Source organism: Lytechinus variegatus, chromosome 10 (genome assembly GCF_018143015.1).
Source record: "Lytechinus variegatus isolate NC3 chromosome 10, Lvar_3.0, whole genome shotgun sequence".
Lineage (NCBI taxonomy): Eukaryota > Metazoa > Echinodermata > Echinoidea > Temnopleuroida > Toxopneustidae > Lytechinus > Lytechinus variegatus.
Genome location: NC_054749.1, coordinates 7,010,433 through 7,033,690, shown reverse-complemented (window position 1 = coordinate 7,033,690; position 23,258 = coordinate 7,010,433). Strand labels below are relative to the sequence as shown.

The following is a 23,258-nucleotide window of genomic DNA, read 5'->3' as shown; positions in this document are numbered from 1 at the left end:
CATTTATCATCCAATTACTTAAGTTAGCCCACCCCATCCCCCATGATCACCATTATCTTCTCCCTTCATCTTTTTTTTCTGTTTTGTCTGCTTTTTTATTTTATCTTTTTCTTTGTCTTATCATTATTATATTCATAATCTTAACCATTGTTGTTATTATTATCAATATTATTTTTTTTATTATCCGATTGTTATATTTTCTTTTATTATTTGTTATTATCATTGTTAGTGTTGATAGTAATGTTTATAATTGTTATCATTGATATTATGTAAACATTTGAATATTTTACATGTAAAGAATAAAAAAAAATAGTTTAATTCGATTGAAAAATATTATTGTTATTGTCATGAATGCCATCCCCTCTACTCTCTCTAATCCCCTTACCTCTAGTCAACCTCTACTTATATTCTCTCTCTCCTCTATTTTCCCTTTACTTTTTTCCCTTCTATTCAATCAGTAGCTTACGCAGGGGGGGGGGGGAGGGTTCAATTTCATACGAGGCGCTTTTAATCGAAAAAAAATGTACTACAACACTGCGCAGACAAGTGGGTTATGCTCTCTCTCTCTTCTTCATCTCCCGTTCCGTGCCCCCCGGCCCTCTCTCTATTTTTTCCCTTCTGAGTATATTCTCGTCATCACAGAAATATGTCCAAACCCGGCCCTCCAAGCCCAACCCATACTAAAAAATAGAACCTACATTAGGATAGGTGCCCGGCATATTCGGCCCATAATCAATTTCAAATGATTTCTAGATTTTATACGTCGTCGAGAAATGTTCAACAAAAACCTCCAAATTATTTCCTTAATTCAAAATCCAACGGAGACGTTGCCATGTATTTGTGTAAAAAAATGAATATTATGTATCAAATGATTCTAGTAATTAAAATTGTATTAAAAACAAGACATTCTGCCTTTCTTTCATTATCCAAAAATATACAATAAGTCCCTGCAAACCGTTTTATTTATTGTGAACTTACTCAATTCTCAGTTTATTTCACTAGTTTAGAACGTGTGTGGTTATTTTCTTGACATTTATGTGCAAAGGATTTAATGATCAACAAATGATTAGTAATTCATGGAAAATGCAAGAAAAAATAACTTAAGTATATGTTGGTCAATTTAAAATGGAAAAAAATGAGTGTGACCAGAAAGACATTTTTGGTTTTGCTGGTAATCTAGTTGTCAGAGATCGGCGGTGAACCAAGGAATTCTTGGTGGAGGGGACTATAAATGCGCTACTTTTTCTTTACTTTTTTCTGACAAGCAAAGGGGGGGGGGGAGAAATAGAGGTCAGCAATGAAATCGCAACCCAAGTTACACCATTACTATTTTATACCCTTTTTTATTCTAGTGCATATAAATTATATTCCATCATTTAACCCCCCCCCCCCATTTGTTTCGCCACACTCACTGTCAAATTTTCGGACAATATATGATTTGATTAACATTTTAGGAACTTTCCGTTCGGAAATTATTATTTCCTGCGTTCAGTTTGTTTTAATATCCAATTTCGTCAAGATGAAAAAGGACTCTGAAAATAATAACCTGCATTGCCAAAGTATAATTCTAAAATGTCGTAAGTGTATATAATTTCTCACCCGGTACATTCACCTTTACAGAATTTCGATGTATTAAAATAATTCTTATGTTTTATTTCTCCACTTCCTTTTTCCTTGTAGCCAACAATCCATAAGAGCTCCGATGAAAATACAAATATAACGAGTTAATCAGAGAACTGTAAGAGGAAGAGCGTGCTTCAAAAGAGATACATAGAAAGGCCATTCTCGCCTGCCTAAATATCATATTCCAGCTCATATTAAGTGATATATAAATTATCTCTAATTAATTAATTAATTGTCTTTATTAATCAATTCATGTACTGATTGCTTTATCTCATATTTATCTTTATCAAAGTTGAACGTCTGTTATATTCTATGGAGTACGGCCAAAAATGAAACAAATAACTGAATGGACGTATATGGAATCACAATATGCTTTATGCCGTTTTTCTTGCACCCTTCTAACAAGCAATTAAAAAAAATTAAACGAGCCGCATGATGATAATGATTAATAATTCATATAATATCCACTAAACATTGTGATCAAGGCGCTCTACTTATTCATTACCCGGCTTACATCATTTGTTCCGTGAAAAGCATTATAGGCCTGTTTGCAGACATAAACATATATATTTTATTTTAATATATTCTGCTTTTCATTCCCTCTATCTTCTCGAATAATATATCCATGGAATGCATATTTACTCCATGCTCTGGATTCCTATCGCATCACATTTTTTTTATATGCAGGTCAAACCAAACCACGATAACATACTCAATCAGAATAAAATCAATTGGGGAAACCTTAGATTTTTTTTCGAAAATTCATATGAGATTACTGATATGGATAAAACATGCTTCATATACTTTGTACATCGTAAATAACACATATTAGTCTTCATTAGCATGATTATGCCTATGTCACGGCGTTTATCACTCTTTGGTGTTAAACCAAACTGACAAAGTGTGAATTCATCCGTACATCCTTCCCTTTCAAGTCACTCTTTTACATTGTTAGTAAGTGGCAACTTTATTGACCTTCGCTGGATGCCCTTTTGTGATTTTCAAAGGAAAGGGGGCCATGCCTCCATCAATTACCACATCCGTATCGTTAGAACAAAATAGAGTGTACGTACGATCCGAGGTATTCTCAATAGCCAGCTGTATACACTTTTTGTTTAGGATTATAGAAATCGATATCAACTTAAAGTCGTGTACTCTCTTCTAGTTTGATCTAGCTTGATCAGTTCATGAAGTTGAATATTATGACAGCCATTTTCAAGAGGCAAAATAATGCACCTAAATGAAAGAAGAAAACAAAAATCGATGTGTTATAAACTGAAACCATGATTTTTCTTCTCCTATATTTTATCAACGGCGCCATTTTTTTTTAAAAGAAGTGCACACCTAGTTAGCAGTAATGCATATAGCATTTTCATTTATTTGAAAAGAGCATTGTAGATTAAATGCCTTGCTCACGGGCATAGGTGCCGCGGCCGGGATCGAACCCCGGACTTTTTGAAACCTCACAAGCAATCTTATAAAGTATCGATCGTTTTCGATCTATCGTTGATCATATCAGCGCACGCACGCAGCTCTGCGTGCGTTTTGGGTTGCATTTCGCTGCTCCCATTGTTTTCCCTCACTTTTATTGATTACGGTATATACGTGGTTCTGCGAAACTGAAAATCGTTGAAATCAAGCTTCCATCGCGGCAATGCCCACTGTACGCCAATATTGGACTCTCTTCGAAGCATAACTCGTTTTATAATGCTTTATAAACTATAGAAACAAAAGGTAAAAACGTATGACTTTCTGGAATGTGTAGTTTAATTAATGGACATTGTAATTATAACACAGAAAAGGCAGAAACATAGTATGAAATTGTATTTTTAAAGCCTGCAAATGGATGCGAGTAATAGCCTTTGGGGAACCGACTATATACGGCTCCCGTACATGAATAAGTTTTAGGGAACCGTATATATCCGGCTCCCGTTGGCAACGGGTTAAGAACAAGAAATCAGAGACAGAAAATTTCATGAAGGTCCCACATATAGGGGGTCGGACGTACATATTTTATGGAATTATCTCCTATCAGCTTAGAGTACCAAGAATCTTTTCTTCATTTCTCTTTTTTTTTAAACATCATGTCTCCTCTCATGTAGAATAGAACTACATAAAGCATGTCTGTTCATCCAAAGACCCTAATCATCTTTTTAGGCCTATACAATGATAGCTGTGAATTTTCCATGCCAGATTGCAATGATAACCCATTAAAAGTGAAACATCTATACCCATTTTTAAAGATTATTATATTATTTTTTTTGGAAAAAAGCTATATATATTCCCTGTCCATTAAGTGTATTTTTTTCACAAGAAACAGAATTGTCATGTTTTGTTGACATTTAAAATTTTTTTTACCCCAAATACTGTCGTGAATAACTCCCATCCCCAATTTTCTTTGCAGTTAAAGGAGAATGAAACCATTGGAACAAGATAGCTTGTGTGAAAACAGAAAAATCAAAGAAACAGATCAACAAAAGTTAGAGAAAAATCAGACAAAAAATGAGAAAGTTATGAGCATTTGAATGTTGCGATCACTAATGCTATGGAGATAGCAAATTGGCAATGCGACATAGATGTGTGATGTCACTTGTGAACAAATCTCCCCATTACTTTATATATTTCACTTGAATTGCCTCTTTTATCACATCTATCCATAGATCATGTGTTCTTTCTACATGAGGGCATGTATTGCAAATTTTTTGAGAATACATCATGGATAAAGAGTTTGCATCATTAGAAAAAGCGAAAAGAGACATTTTGAGGGTATTTTATAGTCCACCAAAGGGAAAGTTGTTCATCAGTGACATCACACATCCTTGTCACATTGCCAATGGGAGGATCTCCATAGCATTAGTGATTGCAATATTCAAATGCTCATAACTTTCTCATTATTTGTCCGATTTTTCTCAAACTTTCTTTATTCTTATTCTTTGATTTTTCAGTTTGTACATCTAAGTCTATTTGTTCCAAAGGTTTCATTCCCCTTTAAAATATTTATTTTACTAGAAGGCACGTTGTACCATAAACATTTCTATATTTTTTCTTCAGGTGATGTTTTACTTTTTGAAGCCTACAGGTGAAATGTATTAATTATCTATTTTCCCCATCTTAATATTACAATTGAATAGCCCCCCTCAAAAAAAAAAACCTGAAAGAGTGAAAGTGAAAACAAGCATCATTGGGACCTAAGTTTATATTTTTTTTTAATGTATAGGGATACTGACAACATTCAAGCGCTTGAAGTTATTAGAAGTTTCAAGATGTTGTGAAATCAATTGATATTTAGTTTTGTTTTTGTTTTGAATTGAATTGTTGCATTTCAAAAACTTATCTTTAAAACTGTTAGTTATGATGTAACAGGGAAGAGAGGTTTCCAGAATTTATTGAGATCCTGTTGTGTTTAGGGCAGTTACATGCATTTCAATCATAGAATTGGTAAAAATATTACACAATATATAATTACAAAATTGTTGGGTGGCCTATCAAAGCAATTAAATGCGGTAGTAAGGGCCAATCATAACATCATGCGGGATAAAGAATTTATCCAGGGGCTGGTTTCATAAATTGTAACTTTGCCATTATGGCTACTGCCATGGTAACAGGTCTCAGCAGCCAATCACGATCGAGATTTCCTTAGAAGTTATAATAATGGTACAGTTACGATTAGAGGAAGGGGATAAATTATGTGAGATGAAACATTGCATGTACATGTGTAGACTGAATGTAGCATGGGATTTCAGATCTCTTTACCCCCTCCCCCTCCTCCACTATCCTCCTTTCATCAAACTACAGAATATTAACTTTGGTTTTATTTGTGTTGGGTGAAGAGAGGAAAATGCATGATCTACAAGTTTGCCATTCCATTTGCATCTTGGCCTTTTTTGGGGGTAGATTTTCAACAGTCAGCCATGGTACCAACATTGGTCATGTATCATAAAGACCTGGGGGTGTTTCATAAAGCTGTTCGTAAGTTAAAAACGACTTTAAGAATGACTGGTGATCCTTTCTTGTGGTGAATGGTATACACCAAAACATTCATTGACGATGGCTTAGCGCATGAGAAATTATCACCAGTCGTTCTTAAAGTCGCTCTTAACTTATGAACAGCTTTATGAAATGGGCACCTGATGAGGTGAAATATGATATTGAAAAATTTATCAGATATATTTATGAACCCAAGTGCTAAATGAATGTATTTATCTGTTTTTATTTGACTGCATATGTAGTAGCCCAATTTTAGTTGCATTTTGATTGTTAACACACAATAGAAACAAAGAAATCATTAATAGCCATAACATGTATTATCATCATGGGCATAAATCCCTGACGTCCTGCTATTCAAGGGGGGGGGGGTGGAACAATAGATCATCCCCCCTCTCCCAGAATAATAGGTGTGACGCAGAGATTTATGCAAGTGTGTATCATGTGTAGTTAACAACTTAGTAGTATAAAGGATTTGTTTGTACTCGATGTCATGCCATATATAGATTAAAGGTCAAGTCCACCTCAGAAAAATGTTGATTTGAATCAATAGAGAAAGATCAGACAAGCACAATGCTGAAAATTTCATCAAAATCGGATGTAAAATAAGAAAGTTATGACATTTCAAAGTTTCGCTTATTTTCAACAAAATAGTTATATGAACGAGCCAGTTACATCCAAATGAGAGATGATGTCACTCACTATTTCTTTTGTTTTTTATTGTTTGAATTATACAATATTTCAATTTTTACGAATTTGACAATTAGGACCTCCTTGCCTGAAGCACAAAATGTTAAAATAATGGAATTCCACGTGTTCAGGGAGGAATGAAACTTCATTTCACATGACAATGACGAGAAAATAACAATATTTCCTATTTCATATAATAAAATACAAAAGAAATAGTGAGTGAATGACATCATCGACTCTCTCATTTGGATGTAACTGGCTCGTTCATATAACTATTTTGTTGAAAATAAGCGAAACTTTAAAATGCCATAACTTTCTTATTTTTCATCCGATTTTGATGAAATTTTCAGTGTTATGCTTGTTGAATTTTTCTCTTTTTATTCAAATCAAGTTTTTGTTGGGGTGGACTTGTCCTTTAATGCATGTCTTATTAATGAAATTATTGAATGTTGGTTACAAGTACTATCAACCTTACGAGATTTTTAACGAATTTTATGTTTTATAATAACATTTTGGTGCATTAAAATATAAATAGATGATGAGAAAAAAGGTTGCAGGAACTAGATAAAGTATTTTATTATATTAAAGCTCAGTACCATTGTTAGCCTAACAGAGCACTAGCAGTAAGCCCAGTCACATATTTCGGATTTTGAAGTCAATTTTTACATTAGGCATCGCTGTCACATTTACCGGTTGTAACAGGGCATCTGTTAGCACATTACTAGCACTGGAATAACGTTTCTGTGCGGTCAGTACTGGTTTATAGCATGCTTGTTATGATAATGATACATGCTTTATCATGCTGTTTTTTCCCCCAAGGTCATGAGCATGCAATAACCCAAACAATACATTTATTTCCAACTGTACTGTATGCTCAATAATTTTGATATGTTTGTGGCTACAAGTTGTGTATGAATACATGAATCCCCAAGCAATAGTGATTTGATTGCTAAATCAAGATGCATAAAATAACCATTGCATTTCAGTTGTTGAATAGGATTTGAATGAAACAAGCATAAAAAACAGACATCACAATGTTAATACAATGTGATGCCACATGTACTACATGAATACATATTTTAATGTAAATTTATCAGTTTGTAACAGTCATCTTTCTACTTTTACATCAAAATTAAGTGGATAGTTGGAAGTCGAGCTTAAATATAATATTTTGGATTACACTGAAGCACCTATATTTACATTTTTTTTATATAAGCCTACATGTATGATTATCGAAAACTGAAATTGGAAGTTGGCATACATGTTCTGTTACTTTTACATGTAGTCAATTGTGGAACATTGCATTATGGAGCTTTGTGGCCAACTTGATAATCAGTAGTCTTTCATCTTTGAAATAGAGGGTCTTGGGTTCAAATCCCAGCCATGGCATAATTTCTTTCACAGAGAAATTGATCCACATTATGCTACCCTTAACCCAGGTGAAAAAAATGAGTACCTGGCAGGAATTTGATTCTTATCAAGCTTGTGCACTGTACAGGTTGCCAGGCTACAGCCGGGGTAATGCTATCCAAGTCATTTGGAAGTGCATATAGACATTTTATAATAATTTGAAATACGCTGTACAAGATCATTATTCATCATCATCATCGTCATCATCGTCATCAACATCACCATCATCATCACCATCAACATCACCATCAACATCACTATCACCATCACTATCATCATCATCACCATCATCACCATCATCATCATTATCATCATCATCACCACCACCATCATCTTCATCGCCATCATCATCACCATCATCTTCATCAAAAAGAATATATTTTAAATTATATGATGTGAAGATATATTCTATGAAAGAGAGTTGAATCTATGATTTATATATCTGTGATAAAGGTTCTTTTTCCCCCCTGGAATAAAAAAATATGGAACAAAGGTTAAGTTATTGAATAACATTAAATTTTGATCTCTATTTCAGATTGGCATGCGTCACTCTGCATCCCTGACTGACATCATAGTAGACACACACAGACGGAAACATCTGGCCTATCTAATGGCTGAACAAGGTGCTATTGTCAACCCAGAATCGGCAGGAAACCTTCCAAAACAGGTAAAAACATTCACTAAATGTATAGATATACGGCTTTCACAAGTGTGATCTTACTGTACTCCTCAAATTGGCAACAGATTCTCTATTTATTTTCATAAAAAAAAATATGTATATGATACGGGTATAACAGAAGTCAGAATCAATGACACATGATAAAATTTACCCCCAATTGCCAATTTGCGTTTTATTCAATGATTTTATTTTAATAATGTTGCCAGTTTTGAGTGTGTAATGATAAGCTGAAGTTATAGGTCAAGTCCAAAAAGTTGATTTAGATAACTAGTAAAAAAGTCACATGAGCTTAATAGTGAAATTTTTATAAACACTGGATATAAAATAAGAAAATTATGGCATTTTAATGAAACCACCTACATGTAATATGGGATAAGACCTTTTTACAAAAACTTATCATTTCTTGTATTTCAAGATTATTCAACATGTTCTTTCTATAATGAAAGTTAGGTTTTCATCTTGATGATCATATTGATCTGCATTAAAATGGTTATCGTGATCGCGATCTTGATCATGAGAATCACAGACAGATTACCTAATTTGTCCCCATTTTAACAAAGTTAACTTTGTTGTTCTAAATATTGAGCAATTTGGTGTTTGAAACACACTTTAGGACTTCTTCCTAATAATTTCCTAATGAAATTAGATTTCTATACCAGAAATCAAACTTGGCTTAAAAACATTCTTTCAATACTGATACACATTGGCTGATATATATACATCTGTCTTCAGGCCTTGAAATAAGCACCAAAAATACCTCTGAATCTTTGCTTATATTGCTTGATCATTTTTTTTTTTTTTTTAGTAATACCCCCTTCCCATTGACAGGTCTATGATTAATGTACTGTGAGCTTAGAAATGACCCTTGACATTGTGGTTTCTTTTATGCTGGTACATGGGCCCTGTTTCATAAAACTAGTTCAAATAACAAATCTGCAATAACAGTTTAAAGCTACAGAAATCCTTTAGTTTGATTGGCTGGTACTGAGTTTGTAATAGAAAATTTGTTATTGCAACAAGTCTTTGTGAAACGGCACCCAGAAGTATACAGTTTGGATATGTATTTCCTGCCAAACGGCTCGAATACGTTAATGCAGTTATCGTATATCTGCATGAATATTAGTCACGCCTTTGCATTGATTTTCAATAAATGACTATTTGTCATAGAAGCAATTATGAATACTTGCTGTATGTCATGTTTGAAGGTTTGTACTCTAATTGTAGCTTATACCAAGAGCATGACCTATTCCTGCAATTTTACTCTACCATGGTACATGTACATGTACTCTTCCATATTGCTCTTTCCTTAGATTCTTGGGTTTGTTATTCAGTATTTTCGCAGTTCTTCCTTGAAGGAAATATATCATCAAATGTTAATTATTCTTTTTTCTGTTTTTTTTTCCGTACAGCAAGTGAACAAGCGTCAACTTCAGAGGAGAAAATCACTGATGGGAGCTCTGTTTCGTAAGTAGTAGTCAATAATTATAATATATTGGATGGCTCAGAATGCGATTCTGGAGGTATTTCACGAGTTTTGGACAATATTGTAAGATCAGTGGAATATTTGCCCTAAAGAGTAAAATATTTCTGGTCTTTCATGAAGTCCATCCAATATATGTTTATTATTATCTACATCCCTAAAAAGGATTGAGCAAATTATGCCACATATCAAACTCAGTTAATATGGCCCCACTATCAAAAAGAAATATCATCTCAAGTCTAATACTTGTTAATTACCTGTATCATCAATCTGGTTTATTCAGTACCTTCCCAAGAAACGTGCTGGGCAAAGGTCCTTCCCTGTCTTCACTGCAAAACTATGGAATCATCTACCTGCTGCAGTGAAGGCAGCCTCCTCTGTTCACCACTTCAAGAAAGCTATTAAAATCTATTTTGCTTAAGTTAGAGGACAATGAATGGCATGGAGTAAAGCTGATCCACCTGAGGTGCTGAAATTATTTGTTTTATTGGTCCAAACACGGAGTAGTATGCGTGCAGCACTTTGTAACAGAAAGGAAAAGGCGCTACCTAATGTATATTGGAATGGATTTTGATTGTAGAAATGGTGATCATAGAAAAATGAAATGTTTACATTTATTTTCTAGTTCATACAAAGAATTGTTAATTAACCCCCAAAGTATTAATGATAGTAGATTTTTTTATGCTTTGTGTATTTTTATAATTCTATTTTGATGCTGTTATGTTTAATGCTGTCTTTTATGTAACAGTTCTGTACAATTCAGCTCTTGCTGTGAACAGTCTTTGAATAAAATACCATTATTATTATGTTAATATCTCAAATTATTATGGCTTGAACTTTTTATGAAGTGAAGGTTAAATGAAACGAAATAAAAAATTAGGGTCAACCATACAATACAGTTGCTTACTTTATGGAATTGCCCACATGCCTGTATCCAAAGTGCCATTCAGGCAACTTGTCAAAATGTACCACATCTTTTCGCAGGGATCCTATTATAAGGGCGCTATGCATCTTTTCACTGAAGCTTTCCTGCATTGCCTATTGTTTTTCAACAGCAATATGTGATACATGTAATGAAAAGTCGCTCGCAGGATTCCTGCATGGAAAATGTGGCTCTGAATTTTGACAAGAATAATAATGATAATGATAAATTGGACTGTAGAGTGCTCAAGTTGCCTATCAAAAAATGTTAAAGGAAATTATTGTTTTAAATTTTAGGATGTTAAACATGATTGAATGTCATCATGAAGGCTTTTTCATAACTAACAGGACTTTTGGATATTTTGGGTGTAACAAGAATACTGGAAGTAGAGGAAAAGGTGTCTTGACAAGATCACAAATGTAAATGTGTTTTTTATGACCCTGTATGAAAGAATGTTATTCAATTTTTTCTTTCCAATCACAGCTAATCAGGATGATTCCAATGATTTGAAGGCTAAGAACATTCGTCAGACGGAGCTTGTGTCAGATCTGAGGGAAGCCATTCAACAGATCGGAAGACACTTTCAAGCTATTGACCCAAAGAATGCAAAAATAGTAAGTGAAGCACTTTCTAATGAGAGACATTGTGGTTCTCATGCACAGGAAACAATTCTTCTTTGGACTAGCAATTTGCTCAATAAGAAAACATTGTTCAAAATCTATTGTCTGTCGTAAGAAAAACGTACAAACACTGAAAAACTTTGCTAAAGAAAAGAAATCATCCAAACTATCAAAAGAATCATTAATAAAGTCCCAAAAAGACGTATGCGGTTCTCGCACACAGGAAAGGATTATGCTTCGCAAACTGATTGACAATTTCTTACTCAATAAGAAAATATTGTCCCAACTCGCTGTCTGTTGTTAAGAAAACAACATATACCAAGATTTATCAGGATTTCACAAAGTTCAGTTTATGTCAAATGTAAATGTACCAGATGTTATTGTCACTTGTCATCCTTGCTTTACAAAGATCAATTACCACACACAATAAAGGAGTATTTACATATTCGATCTGTCATCACAAGTGTTGATAAGGTCTGAAGGGGGGGGGGGAGCATGAGCATTATGTCACATCTAATTTCTTTGATTTCACAAAGGAAATTAATTTCAAAATTCATGGCAACAAGTGAGGTTTAAAAACTTGAAAAATATGATACATTTGAAGAGATAAATTTATTCTTAAAGATAAATGCCAGTTGTGGTAGCGATTTCAAAATGAGTTTGTACAGAATCCAATGAAATGACCTTTAAAGTGTCTGTTCATATGAATAAAAAATATGTGCCAAAGGATTCTGGAAGAAATTGTGTAATTGCTGAGATATTAGCAAATAAGCACAGGATTTTGGTCAAGCGTCGGGCCAACATTCAGAGCAATAATAATGCACTGTCCCACGTGCGCTTATCTATGTTGGTGATCTTCAGTGTGAACATTTTTCAGCGTAGATTTCAAGATTTCGCAAAGTTCAGTTTATATAACTGTACCAGATCTAGATCCTCTGATTTAGTGACAATTAAGCTTGGTTTTACAGACTTTCTCGTTAAATTAGTGTTTACTGCCACTACTTTCATTTATCTTTAATCAAGTAATAAAATTCTCGTAAACTGCTTTGTAATCGACCAATGAGTAATTCAATGAATTGAATTCAATTTTTTGTCAATAGACTATAACCTCTATTCCTCTATGTCATTTTGAATAGGGTCTGATACCAGACTACTCTCTGGAAAGTCACCAGAAAGACCACGAACAGTTTGTGAACATCACAAGAACAAGGAAAAGAAGGGCCAAAGCACTGCTGGACTTTGAGAGGCATGACGATGATGAATTGGGCTTTAGAAAAAATGATATCATCACAGTGAGTATTGATTTGAAAGCAATATTACAATAATTGGATAAAAGAGCATTGTTGATTAAATGCCTTGCTCACAGGCATACATGTAGGTGCCGCAGCCGGGATCAAACCCTAGGCTTTTCATGTGTAGCCAGGCACCTTAGACCACTCAGCCATGGCACTATAAATGGAAATGCTATTTGCATTATTGGTAACTAGGTGTGCACTTGTTTTAAAAAAAAAATTGATAAAAAAATATTACTATAATTAATTCAATTAGTATGTTATTGTTTTCTGTTAGGAGAGATTTGGTACCATTTCCACACAGTTTGATTGAAATACGATCTTGACCATGAAAATACTGCGTAATCTCATATATCTTCTGTTTCAATTAAACTTCAGTTGTCAGATTCTATCTTTGGCGTGGTCATAGGATTGAAAATTACTGCCATGTTGTATCAAGATTTCTTTATCCTTACATACATACATAATACATGTAGGTACTTATATAGCGCTTTACCAAAAATATCAAGCGCTTTACAATAAATAACTAATAATAATAATGATGAAATTACATTTAATAGCACTTAAAAATGTATGTTCGGGGACTGGTGCCTGATCTTAATGCCCTGTTCACCCATAGTTCGAAGAACTTGCCCAGAAGGCAATCCGGCTGGTTCATAACTCACAAGGGCTCTAAAAACATGAGGCCTGATCAAGCGAAACCCTAACACAAAACCAAGTTACGATAGAGAATCAAACATGAATATTAAAACCACTAGTTACACCAAAAAAAAATCATGAAAGGAGAAAAAATTTCAATGAGCAAGTAAATGTGTTTTAACCCTTTGAACCCTGAATTATTTGGGGCGGTCGTGACATACACCCTGAATTATTTGCACATATATGACTTATCGACTACATTCATACAATACCCATGATTCAAGACCCAACGGCACCTTCCCCCCGCTAGTACCCGGCCCGAGCCGGCTGAAGTTGTTTGGCTTCTCGTAGACCTAGTCTACAATCAGAAATATCATATTTAGTGTCTGTTTTGGGCTCAAAATCACTGTTTTCACCAAAGTGAGATATACCAATTGCTTCCCCGTAGTAAGCGCGTGACTCGCCGCGTATTACTGCACCTACGACACGAGCAATCACAAAAAAGTGGCATATTTTGGCCATTTTTGAAGCTAAATCCTTCCGAAATCATTGCCGACATTGACTGAAATTATCGACTAAATATTCCTACACATACTAGAAAGATGACGTCATTTTAGAAGATCACCTGACATTTAGAATCCATGCTTTTGAAGTCACATGGCTGTAAGCCGGAATACCGGCCTAATGGGTATTCGCGTGTTTTCTGGCAGGCCGGTATTCCGGCCTATCAGGTTCAAAGGGTTAAACTTGTCAGCAAATCTTCATCACTAATATGAATGATTTTTTTGCTTCCCCGTAGATCATATCTCAAAAAGATGAGCACTGCTGGGTAGGTGAGCTGAATGGCCTTCGAGGTTGGTTTCCGGCCAAGTTTGTAGAGATCTTGGATGAGAGGAGTAAACAATACACCAGCGCGGGGGACGATGCGGTCACAGAAACCATCACAGACCTAGTCAGAGGATCGTAAGTTACTTTCAGTGGAATGAAATTGACACTGAAAGGCCATTGGGTGATTTCAAGTCCGGTCTTGCCCTTGGCCTTGGTGCTGGTGTTGGTGTTGGAATTTGGATTGCTTCCCCTAGCTCCAAAATCTATTCTGAGTTTGTAAAACTAATCCAGATTACATTATTGACATCTCAACAACCATTGAGTGACTTTTCAGGACCATCTTCTTTTTATGTTTGGTGTTATACTTGTGTAAAAATTGACCTAACACCAACAACAATGGTTCAACACTGAACTTGAAATCACTGCCTTTGTATAGAAATAGACCAAGTCTTATTTTAATCAGTAAAAGGAAATATAATGATACATTTATGAATTTTGTCTTAAAAAATATATTTGCATTGGATTTGTACCCTAATTCACATTTTGGAGTAATTTTGGGTCTGCATGCACAAAATGTTGATTTTGGAATCCTGTACCTGGGTGTCCCAATTTTGGTCTGAAAAGTTGCGCGAGACTTGAAAGTAAATAGTCAGCGATCGACGCGGTCAAAAAAATTTGCACAGTGGATTTATCTGGAAAAAAGTTTTTTTGGGGGGAATGAGCCCCCTGTCTTACAGGAATAAATGTCTAGATATCTCCACTCTATTGGTCGGTCTATATCTAGGTGCACATCTTTGTTCTATGTTTTTATTTCAGTTTCTCTCTGATTTGAGACTTGGTAACTTATTCATTTACGAATTACACTTGTTTTTAAAATCGAGGTAAGAAATGAATAGTCAGAAAATGGTGTACTTAAAAAAATCAGTATTAAGCGCCTTAGACATTGTAGGATTATTGATATTATTATCATCAAATTGTGTGTTTCTAGGTTATGTCCTGCGCTAAAAGCTGTATTTGAACACGGCCTGAAGCAGCCTTCTATCTTAGGAGCAACGTACCATCCGTGGCATTTTATTGAAGAGGTAAGTGTTGTCATTCCAGCATGTTGGTTGGGATCGGGCCCCTGCCTGTAGTGAAATAGGTACAGGAAAACTAGCGCGAGTGTATTCGACTAATCATTGGTCCAGAACTAGTGTTTTTCCCTGTTTTAATGGTAGAGTTTTGCAACCGCTATGCAGAGGCTGTCTGGAATGTTGAGAATCTTTTGTCAAAACTATTGTGTGGAAGCGTCGTGGTGTAGCGGTTCTGACTCTCGCCCTGTAATCAGAGGGTCGTGTGTTCGAATCCCACCATGGCCTAGCGTCCTTTGGCAAGGCGTTAATCCACACTTTGCCACTCTCCACCCAGGTGTTAAATGGGTACCCGGTAGGATGGGAAAGCCTATATGTAGTATGCCTAGCAATTGAGTCTTGGAACTCTTGTTGGAATGCTCCCCAGGGAGTGGAGAAGGTGCATACATTGTATGCGGGCATGCAAGGATCCGATGACCGGGGTAATAATATGTCTGTAAAGCGCCTAGAGACGTCGTTCCGATGTGTTAAGCGCTATATAAATGCGGAATATTGTTATTATTAAAACCCCTTCATGACAACTGGGCATTGTGGCGTGCGCCTATAATCCAAGCTGTGGGGAAGTTACAAATTGATGCAGAGGTCCGAGGTTCGAGCCCTGATCACGTCTTTCGGATGGTGACGTTGAAGGTCGGTCCCAGACGTATATAATCATACCTGATTGATACACGTCTGTCCAAAACTCAAAATACACACACACACGCGCAGTCTTCGTCGAAAATCAGTGAATCAAATACCCAGTCTCATACGCAACTCTGGACAAACAACATATATTGGTCTTTCCATGAAGATTGGGCACAAATTGTGACATTTCAGCATAACTCAGTACTAATCATACTATACATTTTATTGTTTGTAGGCTTTACATTTGTATTACGACCATACATTTTACTGGGAGTTTGGGGGTCATTTAGTTTGATTTTTCATTAAGTTATTTAGCAAAACAGTGTTTTATGCTGTTGCATGGACCATGGTGTCCATGAAGCATTAGGATATTTACATTTGGTCCTAAAAGTCAAATGTTGGTAATTAGGTTGACCTACGCTTAATATGATATCCACATCTACTTGTTAAGTCAGGTAGCTAAATGCCTCAGGTTTCCTTTGCGTAAAGCTACTTTCAATTCAAAGGAAAATTTAAAAATCGCCACTGTGCTTCTCAGTGTCCACCAAATGTGACATTTTCCAATGCTACATGGACACTTTGACAATTCCTTCTTTCTTTTTATTGAAACTATACATAGCAAATCTGAGGTGTTTAGCTACCTGACCTAACAAGTAAAATTACATATTATATATGTTATATATGTATATATATATATATGTTATATATAATATATATTAATAGCGTTATACACTGTTTTGCTAAATAGCTTGATGAAAAATAAAGCTTAATGGCCCTAAAGTCCCAGTAAAATGTATGATCTTAAGCCTGCAAATAATAAATGTATGATATAATTAGTACTGAGTTATGCTGAAATGTCACAATTTGTGCCGCATCTTCATGGAAAGACCCCTTTGCATTTTTTTATGGGCTCCTAATCGTCCGAGAATATTCTGTCCCGGTTCACCAATTTTCGACAAAGACGTCATTGCTGTTCATTGAGATTTGACTGGCATTTTCAATGCATTTTCTTTGTTCCATAATTTGCCCCCATTGAAATTGGCAAAAACTTGCTAGTATCCCTAGTTTTGTCTTTTTTTTGTATCATCAAATCCCATTTCTATTTGTGTGTGTGTGTTTATCACAGGCAAGAGTGTTTGTTTATTGCATTGTTTATTGCTTGGTTCGAATCCCAGCCATGGCGTAATTTCCTTCAGCAAGAAACTGATCCACAATGTGCTGCACTCAACCCGAGGTGAGGTAAATGGGTACCGGTAGGAAGTAATTCCTTAAAAAGCTTTGTGCGCTATGAACGCCTAGCTTAGCCGTGTAATATAGGAGTGCCTTGAGCACCTAACAGGGTGGATATGTGCGCAATATGAATACCCTATATTATTTTTATTATTATTATGATAGTAAATAAAAAATGTATAAGGAAAATTGATGGTCTTACTGTTAATTACTATTTCATATCATTTTATTTTGTTTGTTTCTAATATTTATAATGTTTTTTTTATGTACATGATTCTGGATGGGAGTGGATTTTTTCATATCAAGCTTCAAGCTCAAGGAAATATGTGATATGATTAATTCATAACAATATATGTATCTACATACTAGTTTTTGCAACCCCCCCCCTCAACCCTTTTATAAAGATTTGTTATAGACCTAGTGCTTACCTTGATCACACTTGTTCTGTTATCGTCACACCCTCTGATTGTAAATATCACATTTTTGCTTTATTGGAGAAAGATATGAATAACAAGTATAATAAGTATACTATATGATGTTAATGTTTATTTTGTGAAGGATTTCTAATAAAAATCATTAAATGATAAAAAAAAAGAAAAATGATAAGTGCACTGTGAATATAAGGTAACAGGTATATTGCGAGAACCCTATTGTCTATGAACACTCCCCCCCCTTGAAAAAAAAAACAAACAAAATAAGGCAGCAGCAACAAAATGCAATAAGCAAGTAACAAAAGTAAAATCTAAAAAGAAAAGCCCCTGCTCACTCTCCTGTCAATTACAAAAAGTAAAGCAGTAGCAACAAACTGTAAAAAGTAAGAAAGTAAAAATATAAAAAGAAATGTCTATTGATTTTATTGTCAATTACAAAACAAAATAAAGCAGTAGCAATAAAATGTAACAAGTAAAAGTACAAATTAAAAAAGAAATGCCTCTATTGATTTTATTGTCAATTACAAAACAAAATAAAGCAGTAGCAATAAAATGTAAGAAGTAAAAGTAAATGTATAAAAAGAAATGCTTCTATCGATTTTATTGTCAATTACAAAACAAAATAAAGCAGCAGCAATAAAATGTAACTCGTAAAAGTAAAAATATAAAAAGAAATGCATCTATCGATTTTATTGTTAATTACAGAACAAAATAAAGCAGTAGCAATAAAATGTAACAAGTAGAAGTAAAAATAGAAAAAGAAATGCCTCTATCGATTTATTGTCAATAAAACAAAAATAAAGCAGTAGCATTAAAATGTAACCAACGAGTAACAAAGTAAAATATAAAAAGAAAATATTGATTTTATTGTCAATTACAAAACAAAATAAAGCAGTAGCAACAAAATTTAACCAACAAGTAACAAAGTAAAAATATAAAAAGAAAAGCCTCTATCGACTTTATTGTCAACCACAAAACAAAATAAAGCAGCAACAACAAAATGGACCATACAAGTAACAAAATAAAAATATAAAAAGAAAAGCCTCTCTATACTCTATTGCCAATTATATCTATGAATAGATTGCAATGAATACACATCAATATAAGTGAGCTCCCCAATTATCGGACATGGGCCCAGTTGCACAAAACGAAGCTATTGATTGTAAAATTGATTTCCACAACCGATTTCTTATTACTTTCAATGCAATCAATTGTTGAAGTCAGCACTGCGATCAGTCACTAAGTCCTGTGTCAGAGGACACTGGTTGTTGTTGCTGTGACCTTGCGTGAATGTTTTGTATTACCGAAGAAACCCCACACACGATGGTACCGTGACAAAGGGGACTCCCGCTCTCTCCTCCAAATGTCAATATGGCACACAAAAGGCATGCAGGATACATGTGACTCATACCTTTGTGTGGAATATGAAAGCAATTAAACAGGGAGAAGTGTTAGGTAAGGGTTCTTTTGTCCGGGGAAGGTTACAAATATTGGGTCATATTTGTTTGACCCCTGGGGATTTCTAACTCGGCCTTTACATAAGTTCTGTGCTTTGAAAATATTGTATTCATTAGGTGGTTTCAGACCGCCTCGAAGTTCGTCAGTTCCAGGTATTCTCTGATCGGGAAATTTAGCCCGATCAGAAAATACCAGGTATTTTGGTAATGTAAAAGCAAACTGCGCGTAATTTCCCCGAAAGAAAATACCCGCTAAATAGTAGGTACTTGGTGAAATTACGAGAACTTTCGCGGGGATTTTTCCAAGGTCGCAGGTATTTTTTTATTCTTATTTGAATTAACATTTGAGGGAAAAAAATACCCTACAGAATTCATTTGTTTCATTTCACTATCTTTTTTTTTAAAGTTTGTAGTGTCCTATTTTTTGTGCATTATTTGCATATTTTTTGCACTGTCGGTAAGTTTCTTCTTGATGTTTTGTGCAATATGTTCACAACATACTAAATTGCCCTTGTAATGTTTGATAATTTTTTTTCTCTATCATCTCGCACCAAATTTGTGAAGGCCGAGTATGCGGTTTCAAAGTTATACAATATTTTGTGCTCACATATTGGAAGAAAAATTACTTTTGAAAATTCATACTTTTACTATCATTTATTAAAATCAATTAGTTTCAGTCTGGTTATGATCTAAATAGTTTTGCCTATGAATTTCATTTAAAACACACACACACACAAATTCTCTAAAACAATGATTGACTTTGAATAATTCAGAATCTAGGCATTAACATGTTTGAGAAATGCACCCCTAGTTTTAAGAAAATGTCATTAATTCAAAAGCATAAAGCTTTGATAGAGTGATTACATAATAATGATGTGGGAGGGGATTGGGTGAAAGTCAGATGAAGGTGATACAGTTTAATACAAAACATTTGGGATGGGGCAGGAGGCTGTGAGCTAATAAGATACAACTAATTCTAAACACCTGTATGATAGACCAGTTCGTAGTTACTTCATGGGCAATTTTGGTCAAATGACCTTTCATTTCTTTCATCATGATAGGCAGATTTCAAAGCAAGATATTACGTAAGCTTGCCTTACATAGCAGGATGAAGAAATTGAATAGACCAGGTGACTAGAATAGCACACCAATGAACACTTAATGAAGGTATTTGTTGCATTCCTACTTTGAATGCATATCTTAGCATGTTGCACAATGTACTTGACAAACTGTGAAATACCAGTCGTTCGTGGAAGCATTGTTGTTTTGTGGATGTAAATGAAAACGACAATTCAAAAGAATATATGAATAATCAAGACATCAAAGTTGGTGCTTATCTCCTTAGATTTTAAAGCACCATGTCACTTTAGTACAAATGACCTACTTCTGATCATGCGTATAATCTTTGATCATGCGCAGAAAGGAACTACGAACTGGCTTATTGAACAATGTTTTCTTCAAAATTAAATCATCAAGTGAGTTCCAAATCCAATATTGCAAACAGATTAATCTCTTGAAAATTAAGGAAATAGAATTCAGGAAAATTCTTTTTATACATGCACCCCCGTCAAAATTTGAAGAGGGTACATGTAGGAATCGGCGTACGCTTGGGCGGCCGGTTGGCCCGTTGCAAATCTTTCCTGTCAAACTACTTCTTCAGTTTTTAACCAATTCTTGTGAAATTCGGCTTACAAATTGGTCTTGGGGAAAAGTTTTGCAAGACACATAATTTCCATGTGTCAGAAATTGTGTTGCCATGGTAATGGTATATCATGGCCCAAATAAGGTAAAAATCTTGCGGTTCCAACAGCTTCCTAAGTTTTAACAACTTTTCATGAAATTTGGTACTTACACATTGGTCTTGATGTAAAGATATGCAAGACATAGTTCTTGCATCTGTCAGGCACCATGTTGCCATGGTAATAACATATTGTATTAGGTAGGGGGGCAGTCAAATGTATTGCTGTACACATGCGTGACCAAACTATTTCCAAACACCCCTTTTAAAATGAATGATTTCTCTGTGTGCAAAATAACCCTCTAACAAGTTTTTTTGCAGGCTTTATTTACACAATTTGGCCAGAATATGACCCTGGTGAAAAAGCGTGGGGGAAAAAACCTACCCTGAACACATTGACTTGTCTTTAAAAAAAGCTTTGGAAAAAAAATACCATAAATAGGTTTTACCCCGCGATTGACCATTGACCAGTCTTTCAAAACCACAGTTTTTTTCTTGAAAATCAGTGGTTTTTATACCCTTAACAAGTGCATGTGCGGCCCGTGATATCCAAAACTGAAGAAACCCCCCTTTAAACACATTTTTTGGTCAAGCATGTGTACAGCAATATATTTTACTGCCCCCCCCCCCAGGTTCGCAGCCTTGTCGGAGACACTTAATTTTCCGATGCCATTTTAATGTTGCATCTACACATATTATTGATTGTTTTTACACACTGTGATCAGTTCCTCCTCAGAGGATCAATAGAGTTTTGTTGAGGGGTATAAACAAGGTATTTCTTGTGTACATAAGCTTAGCAGAGAAGGCCATATGGCTTAGCACTGTCTGTGTTCATGAAAAGAAGACTGAATTAACAATGTTTATGTCATGTTGGTTTACAAGCAGCTGATCTACTTTTCAGATAGTCTAATTATTCTAATACCACATAAGGGCCGTCTGGACCATCTCGAGTTTTCAAATTAGCGCGCTATTTCTGATCCGGCAAATTATCCCGATCTAACTATCCCGAGATTATTTGTAATGGAGATGCAATTATCGCGCTAGTTCGTAGGATTAATCTCGAGATTGCAATCCCAAGTCAACTTGTAGGATTAATCTCAAGATTGCAATCCCAAGTCAACTTGGGATTGCAATCTCGAGATTAATCCTACAATTTTTTGTGCAAAATAGTGCGATATTTTACGAATTATCGTGCTACTTCGCAGGTGCAGACGCAATCGGGATTATTTATTCACGGCATCGGACCGTAATGCATCATGCCTTGCTCGAGCAAGAATCGCTCTTCTTGTGATGGTGGAGACGGGGGTTTCTTGAATCTCGAGATTAATCGCGAAGAGGGCCGATCAGGCTAAAATCTTGAGATGGTGCAGCACCGCCTATAGACTAAACCTATTAGGTCTACTACTATGCTTTGTCTAATTCCCACTTGTCTAATTCTCATTCAGTCTATTGAACAGATGGTCTTTCTTACTTCAAATTATTTTGTACATTTTCAAATAAAAATGTGATTCGTTATAAATCATGCACAGATAATCATATCGGGGAAAAATGAAATTGGGGTTGGGGGCGGTGTCGACCCCGAAATGCCCCAAAGAGCCCTGGAAAATAAAACTAAAAAACCCCTAGAAAATCACCATTCACGGCCATTTTTAAGCTTATCCAATGGGTGATTTAAAGTCCAGTATTTGCCTTGGTGTTGGTGTTGTAATTTGGATTGCTTCCCCTAGCTCCAAAACTTATTCAGAGTATTTCAAACTGACCCAGATTACATTGCAAATCTCAAAAACTAGTGAGTGACTTTCGAGACCATCTTTATTTTATGTTTGGTGTTATAATCGTGTAAAAATTGACCTAACACCAACACCAAAAGGTTAACACTGAACTTGAAATCCCGGTGGGGTCACTCAATATGACTTGGGGACCGCATGACCGTTACCAAAATCGCGGGAAAAGGGGTCAATTTCATGGAGCGTCCGCGGACAGAACACTCCTCGAAGTAGTGAAAATAGGGGTGCTCACCGTCCTCGATCTGATGGAAATAGGGGTCAGGAAAAAGGGGAGAACGATCACGGGAAGTAAAATCCGTCGCCGAGTCACCAGCCGCAGAGGGCGCGCTCATCATGCTCTGTATCTTTATGTGGACAACTCTACATTTATTTTTACAAAGAATTCTACTTTTCTTATTTTTCAAGAAAAATAAAGTTCTTTTTTATTATTGTATCAGTATAACATGGCTCTTGGTCATCTTTAAGGACTGAGCACTCTGACGCCTGTGTTGCAATTTCCTCTAATGAGGAAAGGATATAAATGCCCTGTCCTTGAAATATGGTAAATAGGGGTAAGTTTGCGAAATGGGCAAAAGTGTCCTTACAATCTTATAATTAGGGGTGTTTCAAGGTACCATTTTACCGCAATTTTGTTTTGCGTGAAAATAGGGGGGTAAATTTCACAAAATGTCCTTGAAATTGACTGCAATAGGGG

The 23,258-nt window shown here is 35.3% G+C and overlaps 1 protein-coding gene across 5 annotated transcripts in view; it reads left to right on the top strand.

The window, feature by feature from the left end:
- The window catches only part of LOC121423034 (small G protein signaling modulator 3 homolog), an 89,212-nt gene that overhangs the window by 48,810 nt on the left and 17,144 nt on the right, over window positions 1-23,258 (top strand). For all 5 annotated transcript variants that reach the window (XM_041618310.1, XM_041618309.1, XM_041618312.1 and 2 more), the window contains 6 exons: window positions 8,243-8,374; window positions 9,796-9,850; window positions 11,272-11,402; window positions 12,545-12,700; window positions 14,139-14,302; window positions 15,156-15,249. In XM_041618310.1, coding sequence (XP_041474244.1) covers window positions 8,243-8,374; window positions 9,796-9,850; window positions 11,272-11,402; window positions 12,545-12,700; window positions 14,139-14,302; window positions 15,156-15,249 — 732 coding nt within the window. The remainder of the gene's footprint in view (window positions 1-8,242; window positions 8,375-9,795; window positions 9,851-11,271; window positions 11,403-12,544; window positions 12,701-14,138; window positions 14,303-15,155; window positions 15,250-23,258) is intronic.